Source organism: Phyllostomus hastatus, unplaced genomic scaffold (assembly GCF_019186645.2).
Source record: "Phyllostomus hastatus isolate PE091 unplaced genomic scaffold, TTU_PhHast_1.1 phas_contig_113, whole genome shotgun sequence".
Taxonomy (NCBI): domain Eukaryota; kingdom Metazoa; phylum Chordata; class Mammalia; order Chiroptera; family Phyllostomidae; genus Phyllostomus; species Phyllostomus hastatus.
This window is the reverse complement of record NW_025333530.1, coordinates 12,847,040-12,868,798: the sequence shown is the minus strand read 5'-3', so window position 1 is coordinate 12,868,798 and position 21,759 is coordinate 12,847,040. Positions and strand designations below refer to the sequence as shown.

At 38.5% G+C, this 21,759-nt stretch overlaps 1 protein-coding gene across 1 annotated transcript in view; it reads left to right on the top strand.

Annotated features, from left to right (window-relative positions):
- BUD13 (BUD13 homolog) overlaps window positions 1-21,268 on the top strand; it is a 33,156-nt gene extending 11,888 nt beyond the window's left edge. The window contains exons 4-10 of the mRNA XM_045838739.1: window positions 1,984-2,706; window positions 4,114-4,418; window positions 6,304-6,409; window positions 6,768-6,906; window positions 7,225-7,409; window positions 7,638-7,719; window positions 20,862-21,268. Coding sequence (XP_045694695.1) covers window positions 1,984-2,706; window positions 4,114-4,418; window positions 6,304-6,409; window positions 6,768-6,906; window positions 7,225-7,409; window positions 7,638-7,719; window positions 20,862-20,955 — 1,634 coding nt within the window. The 3' untranslated portion in view covers window positions 20,956-21,268. The remainder of the gene's footprint in view (window positions 1-1,983; window positions 2,707-4,113; window positions 4,419-6,303; window positions 6,410-6,767; window positions 6,907-7,224; window positions 7,410-7,637; window positions 7,720-20,861) is intronic.
- Window positions 21,269-21,759: the final 491 nt, after the last annotated feature.

The following is a 21,759-nucleotide window of genomic DNA, read 5'->3' as shown; positions in this document are numbered from 1 at the left end:
GAGCATCCTGATTACCAGTGTTTAGAACTCTCCATCAGACAGGTTGGCTATCTCCTTGTCACTTAGCTCTTTTTCTGGAGGTTAAGATTTTATTTATTTATTTTTAGAGAGGGAAGAGAGGGAGAAAGAGAGAGAGAGAGACATCAATGTGTGGTTGCTGGGGGCCGTGGCCTGCAACCCAGGCATGTGCCCTGACTGGGAATCGAACCTGTGACACTTTGGTTCGCAGCCCGCGCTCAATCCACTGAGCTACGCCAGCCAGGGCTTTTTTCTGGAGTTTTGATCTCTTCTTTCATTTGGGCCACATTTCTTTGTCTTGGTCAACCTGTTATGTTGTAAGGGGGCAGGGCCTTAGGTATTCACCAGGGTAGGGCAACCCTCTTTGCTGCTTTGTGGTGCTGTCTGTGGGGGAGGGGTCAGAGAGAACAATGTGCCTCATTTACTCCCCTCTAGACTTGCTTTCCAGTGAACTCTTGTGTGAGACTGGGAGTTTCTCCCGCCATGGCAATCCCCACCATAGTTTATAGCTAGCTTTGAATCTTAGTTTCCCATTCACACAGCCCTGCCTTGCTCACGCTGTCCAGTGTGGGATCTCTCAGCCAGCCCCGCCTGCGTGGTCTGGTTGAATGTTTCTTTAATTCCTTGGTTGTTGGAGTTCCATGCAGTTTGATTTCCTGGTTGTTTATTGTTTTTAGATTGGTTAGTATCCTTCTGTGGTTGTGCGAGGAAGTGAAGGGTTTCTACTTATGCCTCCATCTTGGCTGGAACTCAAAGTGATTGTTTAAAAGTCAAATCATCTCACTTCTTTGCTCAAAACCTTCCAATGGCTTCCCTTCTCACTAAGTCCTCACAGTCCTTAAGTCCCTACACAATTTGGCATCTTATTACCTATGACCTCAATCTCCTACTTTTCCCCTCCTATACTCTGCTTCTGCCATCCTGGCCTCTCTTCTTAGAATGTTCAACTACATATTTTTAAAGAATGCACATGGACTCAAGTCCAATGGATCTGGATTTGGATATTTACTCCACTACTTATTAGCAATGTGACTGGCAAATTACTTAATCTTTCTGGGTATCAACTTTTTTATCTATAAAATGGAGTAGTATTTATCTCCTAGGCTTGTGAGAATGGGCTGAGGTAATTTGTATAAAACATTAGCATGTAGTAGGGGGTCAGTAAATGCTGATCTTTTTTTTCTGGTGGTCTCTCTTCCTTCAATGAGGAGTACATTGGCATGGATTAAATAGTTGGTAGCTCATTTTGATGTGTCACAGGTTTAGTTAATTTGTCGTTTTTTTTTTAAGATTTTATTTATTTATTTTTAGAGAAGGAAGGGAGGGAGATAGAGAGGGAGAGAGAGAAACATCAATGTGTGGTTGCTGGGGGTCATGGCCTGCAACCCAGGGATGTACTCTGACTGGGAATTGAACCTGCAACACTTTGGTTCGCAGCCCGCACTCAATCCACTGAGCTACGCCAGCCAGGTAATTTGTCGTTTTAAAGAAGAGTGAGTACAAACTATAAGCTGTGTAGGCTAAATTTTGGTAGGAACTTCTCATTTGGGAACTCTGCACAAATAAGATTTTGGAAAGAACATTGGGTTGAGAGTTAGAAGACTGGCGTTCTAGTCTGTCTCTTCATCGTGGAGCCGTGATCTCAGGTGAGAACCATTCAGCTCCTTGGATCATCTGTTTTCACAATTGTGAAACAAGATGCCTGCCCTGCTTGCCTTACAAGGTATAATATGAGAAATGTATTTAAAATGCTTTGCAAATTTAAGACTTGTTAGGGCAAATAAACAAGATTATTTTTAAGATGTTCCTGGTTACTGGTTTGCTGCCCCTAAGCAAAGGAGCTGTGCAGAATAGTTTTGGGCTTTCTGAGTGGTTTTGAGATTTATGCTGCTGGGGCATCTTTTGAAACTTTGGATACTGAGGTGACAGCATCTGTAGGAATCTGACTGTGCTGTTTGTGTTTAGACCACAGTGAGGATCTACCTTCACACAGACATCTCCGTCATGACTACCCGGATTCATCTCCTCCTAGGAGGGTCCGTCATGATTGCCTGGATTCATCTCCTAGGATGGTCCGTCACGACACCCCGGATCCTTCTCCTCCTAGGAGGGTCCGTCATGACACCCCGGATCCTTCTCCTCCTAGGAGGGTCCGTCACGACACCCCGGATCCTTCTTCTCCTAGGAGGGTCCGTCATGACACACCGGATCCTTCTCCTCCTAGGAGGGTCCGTCATGACACACCGGATCCTTCTCCTCCTAGGAGGCCCCAGCAAGATTCACCGGATCCCTCTCCTCTCAGGAAACATTATCGTCCTTCAGGTGTATCTCCTAAGAGGGCCCATCACAGTTCCTCAGATATCTGTCCCCATAGAAGGGCCGGTAACAGCTCCCCTGACACTTCTCAAGCAAAAAGGACTCTTGATTCCTTGGATTCATCGCAGATCAAGAGGTCCTATCATGACTCCCCTGATTTGTCACCTGGTGTTCCTTATTCACTGCCTAGAACCAAAAGCAGTAAAGTCCCAGAAAAATCCTCTAGCAAAAGTTCTTCACATCGGAAGGGGCTAGGATACTCTCATCTCTCAGTCTCAAAGAATAGCAAATATGAATATGATTCGGACCTCTCTCCTCCACGAAAAAAGCAAGCAAAATTCCATTTTAGAAATAAAGAGCATGATTCTAAAGGTGAGCATTGATTGTACATGTGAGAAACTTATTCTCTAGGTGCTTTACTTTGGATCTTTTACTTGCTTTGTTATGTATTTATGTCTTTAGAAATGAAAATGGAGTTTCTTTGGAGAAGTGTTAAAAGCTGTAGGGAAATGGTGAGAATTGGACTGAAGAGAATTAAATCATTGCAGTAGGAGGGAAGGAGTTAATTTTTTAAAAATCCTCACCTAAGGATATATTTATTGGTTTTTAGAGAGAGGGGAAGGTGGAGCAGAGAGAGACAGACAGGTATCAGTTGGTTGCCTCTCATACATGCCTTGACTGGGGATCAAACCTACAACCTAGGTATGTTCCCTGACCTGGGATTGGATCCTCAGCCTTTCGGTGTATGGTATGATGCTCCAACTGAGCCACCTGGCCAGGGCAGAAAGAAATTTTTATATATCCTTTTGTTTATTCTCCCTACCCCACATAAGAGTTCTATATTTGTTGTAGAAGCTTCAGAATGTCTAGAAATATATAAAGAAGCAGCAAAAAGGTCATACAAAATTCTGTCATTCAGAGGCAATCACTGTTAGTGTTTGTAGCCAATGTTCTTATAGACTTTTCTCTATTCATTTTGATGTAGTTGAGCCTCTAGGCACTATATACATATTACATGTATTATCTTGCTTTTTTTCTACTTCTCCATGTCATAAAAAATCTGTTTATTAATATAATTTTTATTGGTGTTATATCACATACATTTACTTAACCATTTTCCTAATACTGCATATTTTAGGTTATTTCTAAATTTTGCTTTAGTAATTCTATAATGAACATCTGTACACATAAACTGTTACCCATTTTGGATTATTTCCTTCTTTACTTCTAGATAGATTTCTTGGGAATTAAGTACTTCTAGATATGTTTCCTAGGAAACTAAATAGAAATTGATTTACCAGATTAGAGGGTTGTGTTTAAAGATCATTGATACATATTGCTGATTGGGGTTTTGGGAGATAATTTGTGATGCTTATGTCTACATTTTGGCCTATGTGGTAAAGTTTTTTCATACATCTTTTGTCCCTAGTTACTGTTTTAATTTTTAAATTCAAATATATTCTTATCCTTTAGTCTGAGGACTTCAGAATATATCCTAGGTAGTTTTAATTTTCACCACACCGCTGATATTTGAGTGCAGCTTATTTTGCCTATTCTATGTATAGATAAATATGACATAGAAGATTATGTTGTGATCTCCCATACTAATCACAGTCACTAGTAACTTGGGAATGGAACCCCATATGTTCTCTGATGTCATCTGTACTGGTGTTTAGGTTAGTGATACAGGAGGACTAAATGAATGTTGAACGTTAACGCATTAAGTTCTTTTTTAAGATTCTGACAAGTGGATTACAGTCTTTCTCCTTCAATTCCAAGGCTCTTCACCCAGTTATAGAAAAATTCATTCAAGCTCTTCACCTAGAAGACATCAGAGTCACACATTGGACTCTTCTTCCTACCCAAGTGACAGTTGGAAAGCCTCTGATTCAGATCTTTCTCCTCCATGGAATAAACAAAGGTCAGGGCACCAGGATTCTGATTCAGATCTGTCACTTCCACGGAATAGATCTAGACACCGGAGCTCTGATTCTGACCTCTCTCCACCAAGGAGGAAACAGAGGGCCAAATCTTCTGATTCCGATCTGTCTCCACCTCGAAGGACTCAGCCTTTGGGAACAAAGGTAGGAATTTTCAGGACCCATATTTTCCTCTTAGAGTCTCTGACTCCTATCTTCTAGCTCTATACAAGCCCCAGAGATCCAAGCCAGAGGAGGTGGGGGAGGGGAAGGAGGAGGAGGGGTAGTTTGGTGGTATAGTAAATCTAGTTCAAAGGACCTCTAGGTGTCTTTCCTTCTCTCTGAAGGCAGGACTACCTCTAACCTAGCCCAGATGAACTAGCAAATATAAGAGTTCCTAAGTAGCTTCTGGCTTTGCATCATCTTGTTTCCATAAATCTCATTTTAATAGGTCTAGAAAACTTCTTATTTTCTTAGGCATAAACTGAGAACTATAGTTTACAATGTGGAGTTAGAAGCACAAAACTTGCATCAAATGTAGCATATATTTGAATCCTTTTTCACTTTCTGTCTGTGAAATTTGAGCAAGATACATAATCTCTCTAAGCCTCAGCTTCTTTATTGGTAAAATGTGGATAACAGTATGTACTTCATAAGGTTATTGTGAAAACTAAATGAGTTGATATAATTAAAACTTTCAGCACAGTGCCTGGGACAAAATAAGCATTTAGTGCAAGATGATGATGATGATGGTGATGGTGGTGATTATTAATTATTATTAATTTGAGTGTAGATCACTGTATTCAGATTTGAACAGTGGCACTTAAAATATAAAGGTACTTTTAGAAATCATATCACCTGGAAAGTCAGTGTTTTGTTTTATTTGAAATCTATGATGTAGTCTGAGTTACGGAAAAAAATCCACATGAACCCTGAGTAATTGTGTTGTACAGAACACCAGTACTAGTAAAGGAGTCTTATTCCAGTGAGTTGGTTAAGGAACAGAATGATAGAACCTGTAGCATGCACATCTTACTTCAATACAGACTTTCTAATATAAGTCTGCTCTGTATGGTCCTGCCTGGCAGGGTAGATTAGCCTGTCCCTAACCCAGGAAGCAGGCTTCTTCTCTTTTGGGTCACAAAGTAAGGGCTATGTTTCAACTGGACCCCTCGACATTTTATGTATCTTATGTATCTGTTTAGTCCATGGACAAAAAATGTTGATCAAATTTAGCACATGGCTCAAGGAATCTGGATATACTCTTATGGTCCATTTGTGGGTTGGTTTGTTATCTTGATACAAGGTGGAGTTCAGTAAAAAGTTTTGATTTGGTCATATCTTTTCATTATCCTGAAATATATCCACAATTTAAGTATCTTAGGTTTGAGTTTGTATTTTAAGTGGAATATTTTTTCAGAGTGGATCTCTACTGGAGGGCTTAGCTTAATAGGTGTACAACCTTTGGCGTCCCTGGGCCACCCTGGAAGGAGAGTTGTCTTGAGCCATACATTAAATACACAAACACTAATGAAAACTGATGAGCAAAAAAAGGTTTTAAGTAAATTTATTATTTTGTGTTGGGCGGCATTCATAGCCATCTTGGGCCACATGTGGCCTGTGGGCTGTGCGTTGGACACCCCTTAGTTTTGAGTTTGTATTTTAAATGGAATATTTTATAGTGTGAGTCTCTACCGGAGTGCTTAGAGCTTGATACTGGTTTCTGGTCAAGTGGCCTGAGAGTGAGCCCTCACATATGCAGTTTATATGCTGAAAAATCAGAAATACAGATGCTTAGCCTACTCTTTCATATCTTCTTGGTTTATGTTTTTGTTTACTCTTAAACTTGATAGTACTATCGATTTTCCATCAAATTTAATTTCTTTTCTATTTTTGTGAATCCTGTGGCTAATAATACAGTTACAAAGTTAGAGTTTTTAATTTGGTTACTGTCAATCTTTAGACAAAAATGCAATTAACTGTGTATACCCATAGAGCCTACTGCTGCTTTGTCACATTAATGTTGGATGGTTCCTTTTCCATTGTATAGGCTGCACACATGTATTCTGGGGCTAAAACTGGGTTGGTGTTAACTGACGTACAGCGAGAACAGCAGGAACTCAAGAAACGGGACCAAGAAACCATGGCATTTGAAGGTAAAAATGTGAAAGCGCAGAGATCAATTGAGGTTCATGTAGCTTTGTTTTTATTTTTTAAATGTAGCTTATTGTACCTGATATTTTAAGCTTTTAATTGCTATCTGGTATTATGCATTATTTTAACTTCTCAGTGGGTCCAAGTGGTTCTTTTCCTTGAAACATAATAGTTTTCAAGATCATCACCAATATGCACTAAGGTATTACTAGGAACTACTTGTAGTCTGGCTGCAGAAGTTCTTATTTAGTATCAGAATCCTAAGTGTTGATTACTATTTTAAGTGGTTGAGCTATTAAAATATTATTTCTGATTTTGATACCTGATGTTTATTTTTAAAGGCATAATTTTCCTTTGTAGGTGAATTCCAATATGCTGAAACCATATTTCGAGATAAGTCTGGTCGTAAGAGGAATTTGAAACTGGAACGTTTACAGCAAAGGAGAAAAGCAGAGAAGGACTCAGAGAGAGATGAGCTGTATGCCCAGTGGGGAAAAGGGTAAGGAAGCCACTGAAAGGTAAAACAAGACTGCAGTGATTGGAGGGAATTATTTCCCTACTCTTCTGACCAGTTGGTTTATGTTCTGCCTTTAATGCTGTTTTTAGGAATTGGAAACTCATTGTGTTCAGTCAGTCTCCTTTCTAAATACTGATATATTTTCCACTGCCAGTGGTATTTTAGGAATTTTACCCTTTCATTATTTGGCCTAGGCTGCTAGAAAGAGGAGGTTCTTCAAATGTAGTGGTGTGGTTCATGTAAGTGTAAGAGTAAAAATGCCAAACAGTATAGCAGATACTCTTGGTTCTTTTTGCCCAGGCTTGTCCAGAGCCGGCAGCAGCAACAAAATGTGGAGGATGCAATAAAGGAAATGCAAAAGCCTCTGGCCCGCTATATTGATGATGAAGATCTGGATCGGATGCTGAGAGAACAAGAAAGAGAGGGGGATCCTATGGCCAACTTTATCAAGAAGAATAAGGCCAAGGAGAACAAGAATAAGAAAGGTGAGCCATCTGGGAATCATCAGAGATGGAAATGACTTATGAGGAGAGAGGATCGTTAGGGTGATGGTACAAAGCTATATGCAAAGAAGGCTTTCCCATAGAATCCTAGAGTCCTTGTCTTTGGGATTTTAGGTTCAACTTAATATTGAGATTTCTGTATAATATTTTTCCCCCCACTGAATTGAATTGTATAGATAACTGATGTGTTTTCTCTCTTTTTCTCATTAGTGAGACCTCGTTATAGTGGCCCAGCACCTCCTCCCAACAGATTCAATATCTGGCCTGGGTATCGCTGGGATGGAGTGGACAGGTACCCCTGAATATTTCCTATACTTTTGTTTTTTCTTCCATCTGCCCTAACCTTCTCTAACTGTAAATCACCTCTATACTCTGCTTCATTCTCTGCTCTAGTGACAAGGTTAATAATTTGTGGTTTGCTTGCTTCTATTCCTGAGGTCCTCAAATCCCACTTCCCATGCTTAGAACATTCCTCCTTTTTTCCTTTTCAAAGCTTAAAAACCTCTAGAGAAAGAACTCAGGTGGTCCAGATGGGGTACCCTTTGTTTTTGAAATCGTCACTTTCAATAATATTTTCTAAGGTTTAGGGGATGAATAATGGGTGGTAGACTAGAGCCTTCTATATGTTGTATCTAAAATGTAACCCTTGAACCATCCCTTCACTGTCTTAGGAGTGATTACTTGTAGTACCTCATTGACCTCTACCACCTTTTCTTTTCACCTGCCTGCATATGAACGCACATGCTCTAACTTTCAGTCTGTTACCATAGATGAACTATGTGTGCATCTATTCAAAGTCAGCCCCTCTACTTACATGTTGGATCCCACCTCCTTTTGCCTACTGAAGGACATTGTTGTTTAAACATCTAAAACAGTGATTCTCAAACTTTTTGATCTCAAGACCCTTTTACATTCTTAAAAATTATTTAAGACCTTGAAAAACCTTTGTTTGTGTTGGTTATCTATTAATATTTTTAATACTTATCACATTTAAAATTAAACTGAGAAGTCTAAAAAGCATTTATTAATTCATTAAAAAGTGATGAAGCCATCATATTAGCATAATGACCATATTTTTAAAGAAAAATAATTATATTTTTCAAACAAAAAATAGAAGAATTGAATTAGTTTACATTTTTAAAAAAGATTTCATTTATTTTATTTCTAGAGAGAAGGGAAGGGAGGGAGAAAGAGAGGAGAGAACCATCAGGGAGAGGGAGAATGTGAGAGAGAAACATTGTTTGGTTGCCTCTTACATGTGCCCTGACCTGGGACCACACCCTCAGTGCAGTCATGTGCCCTGACTGGGAATTGAACCAGCAACCCCTCATTTTACAGGATGATGCCCAACTAACTGAGCCACACTGGTTAGGGCAAGGAATTGGTTTACATTTTGAAAATCTCATTCATGTCTGGCTTAATAATAGACAGGATTCTGCATTTAGTCTGTTGTAATATATTTAGTTGAAGTATAGGAAGAAAATTCAGCCTTATATAGAGGTGATTAGAAAACAAGAAGGTATTATATTTTTTGATATGCACAAAAACTCCAGTTTCTCAAAGGTTATTTGTAATGTGGAATCTAAAACTATACCAAGCCCTGACTGGTGTGGCTTAGTTGGTTGGGCGTCGCCCCACAAAGCGAAAGGTCACCTGTTCAGTTTCTGGTGGGAGCACATGCCTGGGTCCTCGATTGGGGTGTGTGCAAGAGGCAACAGATTGATGTTTCTCTCACACATTGATGTTTCTTTCCCTCTCTTTCTCTTTCCCTCCCCCTCTCTTTAAAAATAAATAAATTTTTAGAAAATTAAAACTATATCAAAAAGACTTTTAATACTGTTACATTAAAATCTATTAGGATTCCCCCCTCCCCTACTTTGGGGTGGATATTTCACACCTTCATGATTTTATAACATTGTGCACTACTCATTTGGAAAATACTATTTTGCTGGTTTTTCAGACCTTCCAAATATTGACATATTTCATTATACAATATCAAATGATGATTTGTTAACATTGCCTCTCATCTCATCACAAAAATCTTTAAGTAATAGGACACTAAAGAGTTTGTGGTGATGGATACAAATTTTTCAAAATTCTAATTTATACTTGAGAGTTCAAATTTGGCAACAAATATGATCAAGCTGTTTTCTTTGAAGTAAAGCACAATAGCCTTTTTGTAGATTCCATAAGATTTTGTACTTAGAGGATCATGTCCTGTATGAATACAATTTTACATCTTCGTTTCCAACCCATATGCCTTTTGTTTCTGTTTCTTGTCTTACTGCACTAGCCAGAACTTCCAGTGCAGATGTAGAATAAAAATAGTAAGAAGAGCCTCGTTCCTAATCTTAGAGAAAAAGAAAACTCTGCATTGTTCCTAATCTTGGAAGGAAAACATTCAGTTTTTTACCATTATATCTGTTTTAAGCTATAGCTTTTTTACAGATTCCTTTTATTGAGTTAAGAAAGTTCCTTTCTATTCCTAGTTTGCTGAGACTTTTTTTCAGGCATGTAGGTTGGATTTTGTTCAAAATAATTCTAATTTTTCTTTTGGTTCATTCTTTGATTCATGAGTTACTTAGGAGAGCATTGTTTAATTACAAATATTCAGACTTTTCTAAATATCTTGCTGTTATGGATTTCCAATTTAATTCCACTGAGGTCAGAGAATATGCTCTGTAATATTTTGATCTTTTATGGCCCAATATATAGTTTACCTTGGTGGATAGTCCATTTGCACTTGAAGGAAATATGTATCTGCAGTGTTTTGAAAAAAAATTTAGCTCTGGCTGGCATAGCTCAGTGGATTGAGCGCGGGCTGCGAACCAAAGTGTTGCAGGTTCGATTCTCAGTCAGGGCACATGCCTGGGTTGCAGGCCATGACCCCCAGCAACCGTACATTGATGTTTCTTCTCTCTCTCTCTCTCTCTCTCTCCCCCTCCCTTCTCTCTCTAAAAATAAGTAAATAAAATCTTTAAAAAATAAAAAAAAACTTAAATAAACTTTGTGTTTTGAAATAATTTTAGATTTATGGAAAATTTGCAAAGATAGTATAAAGAATTCCCATACACTCATTTAATTTCACTACCATTCATTACATCTCCACGATATGTTTATCAAAACTAAGAAACCAACCTTGGTATGTTATTAATGTAGCAGATTTTATTTGGCTTTCACCAGGTTTTCCATAAATGTCCTTTTTCTGCCTAAGGGTCCAGTCCAGGATACCACATTGCACTTAGTTGTCATGTCTCTTTAGTCTCCTCTGATCTGTCTTTTCAGTTTTTGCTTTTTTAACCTTCATAGTTTTTTGGAGTATGGTCAGGTATTTTGTAGAATGACTCTCAGATTGGGTTTCTCTGATGTTTTTCTCATGGTTAGACTGAGGTTATGGGGTTTTGGAAAGAATGCCACAGTGGTGGAGTGCCCTTTTCATTGCATCACTTCAGTGGGTACGTTAGTCACGTGACATCAGTAGTAATGTTTATATTAATCACAAGGTTAAGGTAGTGTTTGATGGGTTTCTCCACTTTAAAGTTATTGTTTCTTCCCCTTCTGTACTCTTCTGTGGAGGCGAGTTACTGAGTTCAGCTTATATTCAAAAGGGGACTAGTGGGCGGACAGCTACTTATATTTGGACTTTTTCTGTAGGGAAGATTTTTTTCATTTCCCTATTTACTCAATCTTATTTATATTGTTATGGACTCATGTATATTTTATATTTTGGATTGTAATGCAGTAGTATTTGATTTATTTTTTTATTTAAATTGTTCCATTCTGTAGCTATTGGGAATTAGGAATTCTTTCAGGTGTCCCTTTCTCATGCCCCCATTTTATTTTTGAGTACCTTGTTTTTGATACTGTAAGATGCTCCAGGCTCATTTTCTATTTTCTGTGTCCCAACCCTAGAATCAGCCATTTCTTTAAGGAACTCTGGCTGCTTTTTGTGGAAATTGGTATAAGAATCCAAGATCTGACTGCTAGAAGTAATTGATGTTACTGGGTGTCCTTGCTTCTAAGCCCTCTTAGCAGACAGAGCTAGGTAATACATGTATAGTAATCCTCATGTACCCACATATCTCTGATTATTTCTGTATTCATCTATCTTTATGTATCTGTGTATATACATACATATGAGTTCATACTGATGTAACTAACTCTAATCCAGTAGTACCTTTCCTTCTTGCTTATTTATAATAAATACCCTCTCCAACATTTAGAAATCTGGCACTCACCATGTACTCTCCATTTTGCTTATCCCAAAATACATGTAAACAGTTCCAGAATTTAAAAATTCAGAAATGAGAAACAAATTTGCCAAGCAGAGTATAGCATTTATGTGCATTTTCTTTTGTTATTTCCCTTATAGTTTAGTCAGAACACCATATTCAATATAAAGGGTCAGCTCCCTGTTCCCCACTCCTTCCACTGCTGTTATGTCATACATTTGTAATATAGGTAGATTCATTTGTCATAGTCTTCACTCTATCCTGGGATCTCCTGACATTCTGGGTGATTTTTTTCTTTTGTCGTTTCCTTATATTGATGTTTACTCTTTATGAAGGTGTATAGTTCTTTGAGGTCTGACAAATGCAGAATCATTCATATACCACCCTACTACTATATAGCACAGATCCATCATCTTAAAATTTTTTGTGTAAGTCCTTTTTAGTCCCTTCTACCAGTCCTTTGTAATTACTGCTCTCTTTCTGTACCTGTAGTTTTGTCTTTTCCAGAATGTCATGTGAATGGAATCATACACTGTAGCCTTTTGGGCCTGACTTCCTATAAAATGCATGTAAGATTTATTAATGTTCTTCCATGGATCAGTACTTTATTCCTTTTTATTACTGAGCTGTATTTCATTGTATGGATGAACTACAGATACCTTGGTTGCTCCTAGTTTTTAGTGATTATGAATAAAATTGCAATAAACTTTTGCATATAGGTTTTTATGTGGACATAGTTTTTGATTTACTTGCATAAATACTCAGCAATTGCAGGGTTGTATGCTGAGACTGTGTTTAACTTTATAAGAAACTGCCACATGTCATCCAAAGTGGCTGTAATATTTTACATTGCAGCAAAGAATGGGGATTCCTATTGCTCCATATCCTTGCCAACATTGGTATTGTTAGTGTTTTGGATTTTAGCCGTGTAAGTTAGTATTCAATTTTTTTTAACTCATTGTTTGTTTTTTTTAAAGATTTCATTTATTTATTTTTAGACAAAAGGGAAGGGAGGGAGAAAGAGAGGGAGAGAACATCAGTGTTGTTTGCCTCTCATGCACCTTGTACTGGAGATCTGGACTGCAACCCAGGTATATGCCCTGACTGGGAATTGAACCAGCGAGCCTTTGGTTCACAGGCTGGTGCTCAATCCACTGAGCCGCACCAGGCAGGGCAGTATTCAATTTTAATTGTTGTATTATCTTTTTAGTTTTACCTCTCTGCATTTTGTTTTGGTGTTTGCTCTAAGGATCACAATATGTATCCTTAACTTATAGCCTACATAGGGTTATAATTGTACTATTTCTGAGTACCTGAGTATCCAGTGTACCTTGGTCAACAGTACCAGACTTCTGACAGTTTTGTCAGCCCTTTAAAGATGTTTTATCATTTCTGGCCTCCATTTTTTCTGATTAGAAGTCAACCTTCAGTCCTCATTTCTTTTATTATTAACACACACACATATTGTAATATATTTTTTTCTGGAAGCTTTCAAGATTTTCTTGTCTTTGATTTTCAGCAATTTGACTATGATGTACCTAGGTGTAGTTTTCTTTGTGTTTATCCTGCTGTGGGTTTGTTAAGTTTTCTGGATCTGAGTTTATGTTTTTCACATTTGGGAATATTTGGCTATTTTTTCTTTAGTTACTATTTTTTTAACCACTGTTTTCTTCCTCCAATTACACTGTTTTTTACCACTTAATATTCTCCAAGAGATGTCTGAGGTCTTGTTCATTTTTTAATTAATTTTTCTCTCTTCTTAATATGGAATAATTTCTCTTGATCCATTTTCAAGTTCATTGACTCATCTGCCATCTCTAATGTATTAGGCCTATACAATGAATTTTTCATTTAAGCTAGTTCATTGTATTTTCAACTCTAGAATTTCTATTTGACAGTTTATATTTCTTTGCTGAGCTTTTCCATGTGTTCATTCATTATGAGACATTTTTCTCTTCCTTGAGAATATTTATAATTAGTGCTCTCAAGTCCTGTCTGCTTATTGCAAATTTGGGTCACCTGTTAATAGCTTTTTCTTGAGTTTGACCACATTTTCTGTTTCTTTGCATATTTGGTCATTTTATTTTTTTATTTTGAATTTTTCCCTGTTTTAATAATTTTTATTTTCAGTAACAATTGACATACATTATTATATTAGTTTCAGGTGTATATCCCAGTGATTAGACATTACATAACTTACTAAGTGATCATCCTGATAAATCTTCCACTCATCAAACACTATACATAGTTATTAGGATATATGACACTACTCCCTACACAGTAGTTTACATCCCCATGACTGTTCTGTAACTACCAATTTATACTTCTTAATTCCTTCACCTTTTTCTCCATGTCCCCAATCCCCATGCCATCTGGCAATCATCAAAATGTTCTCTGTATATATGAGTATGTTTTTGTTCTGCATGTTCGTTTATTTTGTTTTTTAGATTCAATTGATAGGTGTGTATTTATTACTATTTTATTGTTCTTATTTTTTCATCTTTTTTTTCCTCCTTCTTAAAGAAGACCCTTTAACATTTCATATAATCCTGGTTTGGTGGTGATGAACTCCTTTAGCTTTTTTTATTCTGGGAAACTCTTTGTATGTCCTTCCATTCTAAATGATAGCTTTGCTGGGAAGTCATCCTGGTTGTAGATCCTTGCTTTTCATCACTTTGAATATTTCTTGCATTCTCTTTCTGTACTGTAAGGTTTCTGTTTAGAAATGAGCTGACAGTCTTATGGGAACTCCCACGTAGGTAACTAGCTGCCTTTCTCCTGCTGCTTTAAGATTCTTTGTCTTTAACCTATGACATTATAATTGTGATGTTTCTTAGTGTGGCCTCTTTGGGTTTGGCTGGTTGGGAATTCTGCACTTCCTGGACTTGTGTGTCTATTTCCTTCACCAAATTAGGCAAGTTTTGTCATTTTTTCAAATAGGTTTTCAATTTCTTGCTCTTCTCCTTTTTTTTTCTGGCACCCCAATGATGTGAATGTTGGTACACTTGAAGTTGTCCCAGAGCTTCCTTGTACCATCTTCATTTTTGAGGATTCTTTTTCTTTGTGCTGTTCTCTTTGGGTATTTTTTTGCTTCCTTATATTCCAAATTGCTGTTTTGATCCTCAGCTTCGTCTACTCTACCCTTGATTGCCTGTAAATTATTCATTTCAGTTACTGGATTCTTCATTTCTGACTAGTCCTTTTTTATGCCATTGAGCTTCTCACTAAGCTCATTGAGCATTCTTATAACCACTGTTTTGAACTCTGCATCTAGTAGATTGCTTGTCTCCATTTTGTTTAGTACTTATTCTGGAGTTTTGTTTTTTCATTTGGGACATGTTTGTGTCTTCATTTTGGCTTCCTTCCTATGTATTTTTCTGTGTATTAGGTAGAGCTGCTTTGTCTTCTGGGCTTGGTAGAGTGGCCTTATGTAGTAGGTATCCTATAGGGTTCAGTGGCACAGCCTCTCCAGTCACCCAGGTTGGGCCCCACAGGTGAACCTTCTCTGTGGACAATGTATACCCTCCTATTATAGTTGAGCTTCTATTGCTGTTGGCACATCAATGGGAGGGATTTACCCCTAGGCTAATCAGCTGCCAGGACTGCATGTGACCACTGACCTCTAATCTTCGTGGAGAATCAGCTGTGCAGGGGCCCACCCCATGGAGCAGGGCTTACTTCAGTGGGGCTCTGGTGCCTGCTCAGCCCACCCCTTGAGTGTATTGCTTGTAGAGGTGGCTGGGTGATGATGCTTCAACGGGTTCTGAAGGTGTTCAGTGGTAGTGCTGGCTCTGGGGTCTCCTGGGAGACGTAGGCCAAGGTCAGCTGCCATCTGTGTTCCACCTGGGGCCACCTGGCATGAGCTACAGATCAGTCTGCAGATGGCTCCTACTTGTGCTGGGCTCAGAAGTGTCCATTCGAGGCCAAGCTGTGACCCAAGGCTGGCTGCTGCTATTGCCAAGCTTGTAGCCACTTAGTGAGAGGTATGGGGCATGCTGAGGCCAGATGCTGCTTGTTGGAAAGATTTTGGGAAAATCTGATGGATGATCTAAGACAGGCCTTTTGTATCGAAAAGCCACTGGAAATGGCTTGGATGGGTGTCAAAATTGGGTGTGGCAGGGTAGGGCAGATAGTGTGAGCCAGGGTGATGAAGTTTGTCTCATATGTGGCACCTGCCTGCTGGCTCTGTGCGGGGAGGGCTCAGAGAAGTAATAGTGGCCTCTGCCATCACTTCTGTCTAGGAGAATGCTATTCTCCCAGCTCTTGCCCTGATGCTGGACAATTCAGTTTCTCCTCATATGTCTCTGGTGCCTTTCAAGCTTCTTCCCCAGTGCTGGAGCTCAGAGGGAGTGAGTTTGAGTAGGTTTGTGCATGGGACCTTTAAGAAGAACTGCCTGGGACTCCCGTAGCTCTCTGTCTCCCTCAGCCTCAATCCCTGCTGATTTTTACAGCCAGAAGTTGTGGGGACTTCTCTTCCTAACACTGGAACCATGGGCTTGGGGGCCTGGTGTAGAGCTGGGAACCCTCACTCCTCAGGGAAGATCTCCACAGTTGAGATATTCCTTCTGATTTTTTTTATTCTTAGCCAAGGACATACTTATTGATTTAAAGAGAGGGGAAGGGAAGGAGAGAGAAGGGAAAGGAGAGAAACATTGATGTGAAGGAGAGACATTGATTGGTTGCCTCTCATATGTACCCCAACTGAGGATGGATTCTGTGACCTAGGTATGTACTCTGACTTGGAATTGAACGTGTGACCTTCTGGTTTATAGGATGACACTCCAACCAACTGAGCCATAGCAGCCATGGCTCTTCTTCCTGATTTTTATCCACTATGCATGGATGTGAGACCAGTCTGTTCTATGTCTCTGCCCCTCCTACCAGTCTGAATGTGGCTACTTCTTTAATTCCCTACTTGTAGGACTTCCATTTAGCCAGATTTTAGGTGGTTCTAAATGATGGTTGTTTTGTAGTTTAGCTGTAATTTGGATGTGGTTGTGGGAGGATTCAACTACCACATTAACCTATGCTACCATCTTGTTCAGAAGTCTCTCTTTTCTTTAATGTGTTCTGGATATTATGAATGATCCATTGTAGAGACTTTCAGTTCTGTTTTATTCCCCTGATGTGTGTTGATTTTTATTTTAACAGACAGTTAACTTGACTATTTTTGAACTACAAACTCTGCTCCTTTGCAGTGGGCAGCAGCTAAAGTTTCTGCTCAGTTCTTTTAATTTCTAGCTGCTGCTTTTTCATTGGGTCTAATGGGGTTTCCTCTGCACAAGCACATTTTAGCTGTTAGCCAAGGATTTGGGGACAGTTTATATGTAGATTTTGGGTTTTATCCCTTTTCAGGATTTTCAGCTGCTCTTCACACTTTGTACTGACACCTCAAGCCAATAAACTTATAGTTTTTTCTGCCTCCATGAGCTATGTAGATTGGGTAGTACCATCTGCAAAAAGCCTCACAAATCTCTTTTCACACTTAGATTCCCATCCTGATTCTGCCTGCTTTTGGTCACTCTCATGCGTTTAAATATGTTCAGATACTTATATTTTTATATTTTGCCTATATTTAATAATTACTATCTCAGGGAAGGTTAGTCTGCCCAAGTTCCTCTGCTGTAACTAGAAAGTAGCACATTCTACCTTATGGGCCTAAATCATTGTCTTCTGTTCCTGAAGTTGCCATCCAAGTTCAAGGCTCTAGTTCCTCATATTCATAGGTATCCTTAGGGTGGCTGTGGTTTCAGGCTAGCTTACTACTTTGGTTTGAAGCTGATTGCATACTGGCCCTTTGTGTGATAGGAGGAAGATTTTCCCAAATGCTAATTTGCCATATAGCCAGAAGTAGAATTTTTGTAGCCACAACCCTAAAGATGTTTCCTGCTATCCTAGTTTATTGTTTTTTCTCTTTTCTAAATTTGTGTACCCAAAAGTTCGAACTCTTCCTCACTTAGTTTTTTACTGCTGTCTAATTTACTAACATCTCTCCCAGAAATTTTTCTCTACTCCTCATTCTTTCCTTTTAGTTCCCTTTTTCAAACTTACTTTCTGATTATTTATTCTTTCATCATAATTTCTAGTTTTGTTTTTGACCCACTGAAAATGAATATTTCTAGAACAGATCTGTAGTATGTTACAGTTCAAAAAACCCATAAGGTTAATTAGTCTTAACTCCCATTCTTTAAAAGAGAAACTGATGCCCAGATGATTTAACAACTGACCTAGAATCATTCAGCTCACCTGATAAGGCTGGAATTGGAACCCTGGGCTCCTAATTCTCTAGTCCAAATCTCTTTCTATTGTGAGTTTTCTTGCACTTTGTTTTTTTAAAATTTTAGGGTTTTGTTTATTATTCATATGTCCTTTGTGTATATGATCATATTAGTGTTCATGCTCTATAAGTACTTACTACCCAAGGCAAGAAGCAGTAGTTTCCTTGGTGTTCCAGAATACCATGCATGCTTCTAAGGATGGATATGGTGCCATTCATAATAAGCTTCCCTTTTCCTAAATCCTATTACTTATCTTATTCATCCCTTAGGGAAGGCCTTAGGAAATAGGGAAGCCTGTTATCCCAATTAGTTCACTGACACTTAGCATACGTGTTATAACTTTAAGTAGCTACATACAAGTGCCAGGGTCTCACAATTAGTGAGAGACAGTCCCTGAGCCCAGGAATTCAGTTTCTATCTAAAGGAAAAGACAAAGAGTAAATAAATTCAGTGCTACTTGCTAAGTATTAAAAGAGAATTTTCAAGGTGCTTTGGGAGCACAGAGGAACAGTAAATTTAGCCTTGGGGAATATGGCTTAGTCTTTAGTGATGTCTGTTTACCAGTCAAGATAAGGAAAGGAAGGAAGTTTAGGAAGAGGATTACGTTTAAGCATATGGAATGTCATAGTGATATAGTCATATCACTGTCATAGTATTATAGCATTAAATGTGAAATGGAGTTTTATGAGATGGACTGGAAACGTAAGCAGGGCCTGGTCACAGAAGGCTTTGGAAACATTTCTGAGGAGCTTGGTTATCACATTAGAGACAAAGGGGAGCCATTGAAGGATTAACAGTATTTCACTATTTTACTTTATTTATTTTTTTTTTTACAGATTTTATTTATTTATTTTTAGAGAGGGGAAGGGAGGGAGAAAGAGGGAGAGAAACATTGATGTGTGAGAGATATATTGATCTGTTGTCTCTCGCACATCCCCAGCTGGGGACCTGGCCTGCAACCCAGTCATGTGCCTTGACATGGAATCGAACCAGCAACCCTTTGGTTCGAAGGCTGGCATTCAGTCCACTGAGCCACACCAGCCAGGGCCATTTCTCTATTTTAAATGAATGAGTCATTATGGCAGTAATTTGAAACATTTGAAAGACATAGTTTGGAAGTAGAAAGATGAGGTTGTTACAGTAGATAAAGCTACAGGGATGAAGCTCTGTACTGTAGTGATACTAAGAATGGAGAAGAGGAAGAGGTGGAGAAGTATTTAGGGGATAAGGTGGCAGGACTTGGTGACTGATTTGTGGAGAGGGAGAAATCACTGGGTTTGGCAATAAGAGAAGTCACTGATGACCTTAAAGTGAGAGAGCTCTGTGACATAGTGAAACTATGTTTCACTATGTGACACTAGGTTCTAATGTGTTAAGGAATGAATGAGAAATGAGGAAGTACAGATAGTGAATACAGGCCCTTTTAAGAAGTTTATATACAACAGAGAGATGCATAATATTAGAAGGGAGTTGAAGTCCATTCCTTGAAACTCCTGAATTGGCTTTTATGATACCTTACTCCTCATTCTTTTCTCTTATTATTTCTGCTTGGCCACCATTAAGAGCTTTTCTTCTGTACATCGCTTAAATGTTTCTCAGGGCTCCATTCATAACCCTTAGCTGTTCTTACTTTATGTGCCTTCTTTGGCCAAATCTTATCTTCATTATGTACATGATATCCTTCACCTTCATTATGTACATGATTTCCAAATCTGTATTTGCAGCTCATTCTGGTATATCTGGCTGCATATTATATTCCTCTGTTGATATGTACTTAAGGCACCTTAAATACAATGTATTCAAAACAACTCATTAGTCTCCCCTACTCTAAAAGTTCTACTTTTGTATTCTATTCTGATAAGTAGTAGTCTCATTCATCTAGTCACTACAGTTATTAACCTGGGGGTCAAACTTAACTCTTTCTCCTTTGTTTTTATATACCTGGTCAGTCACTAAGTCCTATTATGTCTTCTCTCTTTCTCTCCCTCTTCTTTGTCATTGCTTTCATCATCTGTTGTCTGTACCATGGCAGTCACTTTTCTGTCTCTGGTCTCTTCCAGAGTTTTCTCTTTGAAGTACAGTTTATACCCCTGCTTTAAATATCTCTCTACTGGATGAAATCTAAGCTTTTCATTTTGGTCTACAAAGCTCATTATGATTTTGCCTCTGCCTACCTTTCTAACTTTGTCTTGTGCTACTCCCTTTGTCATACTTTAGACTCCAGCCATACCAGTTTGCTTTTGAATCCCTGCATATAGAAGGCTATTTCTTATTTTTGTGTCTTTGCTCTTATTGCTCATGCTTTACTCTGTCTGGAAATGCCCTTCCAACACTTCTGTCTCTCCCCACCTCCAACCCTCTGGTTAATTCTGTCTTTTAGACTTAGCTTAGGGTCTACCTCCAAGAAGCCTTTCCTGACTATACTTGCCCATTTCCCTCCCAAACTGCGTAAGATCTCCATTCTGTTTCTGTGATACCCAATATATACTTCTACCATAGTTTACGTTTTTTATTTTAATTACTTGTTTAAATGTTACTCTCCTCTACTAGTCTGTGAGTTCATCAGGACAGGTGCTGTGTCATACTCATTTTCATGATACAGTGTATACCTAGTATGTAAAGAATTCACTAAATGTTTAGGTAATAAATGGATAAGGTATAAGATGTAGACATCAGCTGAGAGTGAGTTGGGCCTTTAGAGAGTGGTAAATGTTTGAAACAGTTGTCAAGTAGGAGAAAATGATCTAAATAAGTACTAATAAAAGGCTGAATTATATATTTTGCCATTCTTATTCTATTGCATATGCCTTAAATATTTTCACATGCCTATTTTCTAATTCATTAGGTTGTAAACCCCTTTCTTTTTTTAAAAAAAATAAATGTCCAGTACAGAATTCTGGCTGATTAGTGTTTTTTGATTACAGATCCAATGGATTTGAACAGAAGCGCTTTGCCAGGCTTGCCAGCAAGAAGGCGGTGGAGGAACTTGCCTACAAGTGGAGTGTTGAGGACATGTAACTTTTCTGGGGCTGTGGGGGTGTTTGGGTTGTGGTAGTAGACACAGGACAGCCAGATATCCAGCTGTAACAGTTGTCTATGCTAATAATCAGGCCCACACAGACCAGCAACTCTTTGAATGCTAGTTTTGACCACTAGCATTTGAGAGGAAGAATATTTGAGACCTCATGTTTGGACTGAGGCATCTGTAATGTCTCAAGTGTGCCGACACTGGCTGTTGTTGCTGGCTTTCAGAAGAAACATTGATTTCTCAGTGTCCCAGGGTTTGTTCTTGGTTGGGTTTTTTAATAAACATACATTTATTTTTTTAAAATCACTTTCTTAACTGGGTTTTCTGTTTTTGGGAAGAATATAAGCTAATAATGTGGAACCCCCAGGGATCATGGAGGATAATGGTTTGATTTGGATTTTTCATTAATGTAGAAAGTAGTCTCCCCTCTTATCTGGGATTTCATTTTTTTGTGGTTTCAGTTACATGTAGTCAACACGTTTGAAAATACTACATGGAAAATTCCAGAAATAATAACTTTTAAATTGCCCATCATTTTGAGTAGCATAATGAAATCTTGCTCTGTCCCACTCCATCTTGCCCATGATGTGAATCATCCCTTTGTCCAGCGTCTCTGTGCTGTATATGTTACCCACCTGTGAGTCACCTCATATCATCTTGGTTATCAGATCAACTGTTGTGGTATTGCAGTGATTATGTTCAACTAACCCTTATTTTACTAATGGCCCCAAAGCATAGGAGTAGTGATGCTGGCAGTTTAGACATGCTAAAGAGAAGTTGTAAAGTGCTTTTTT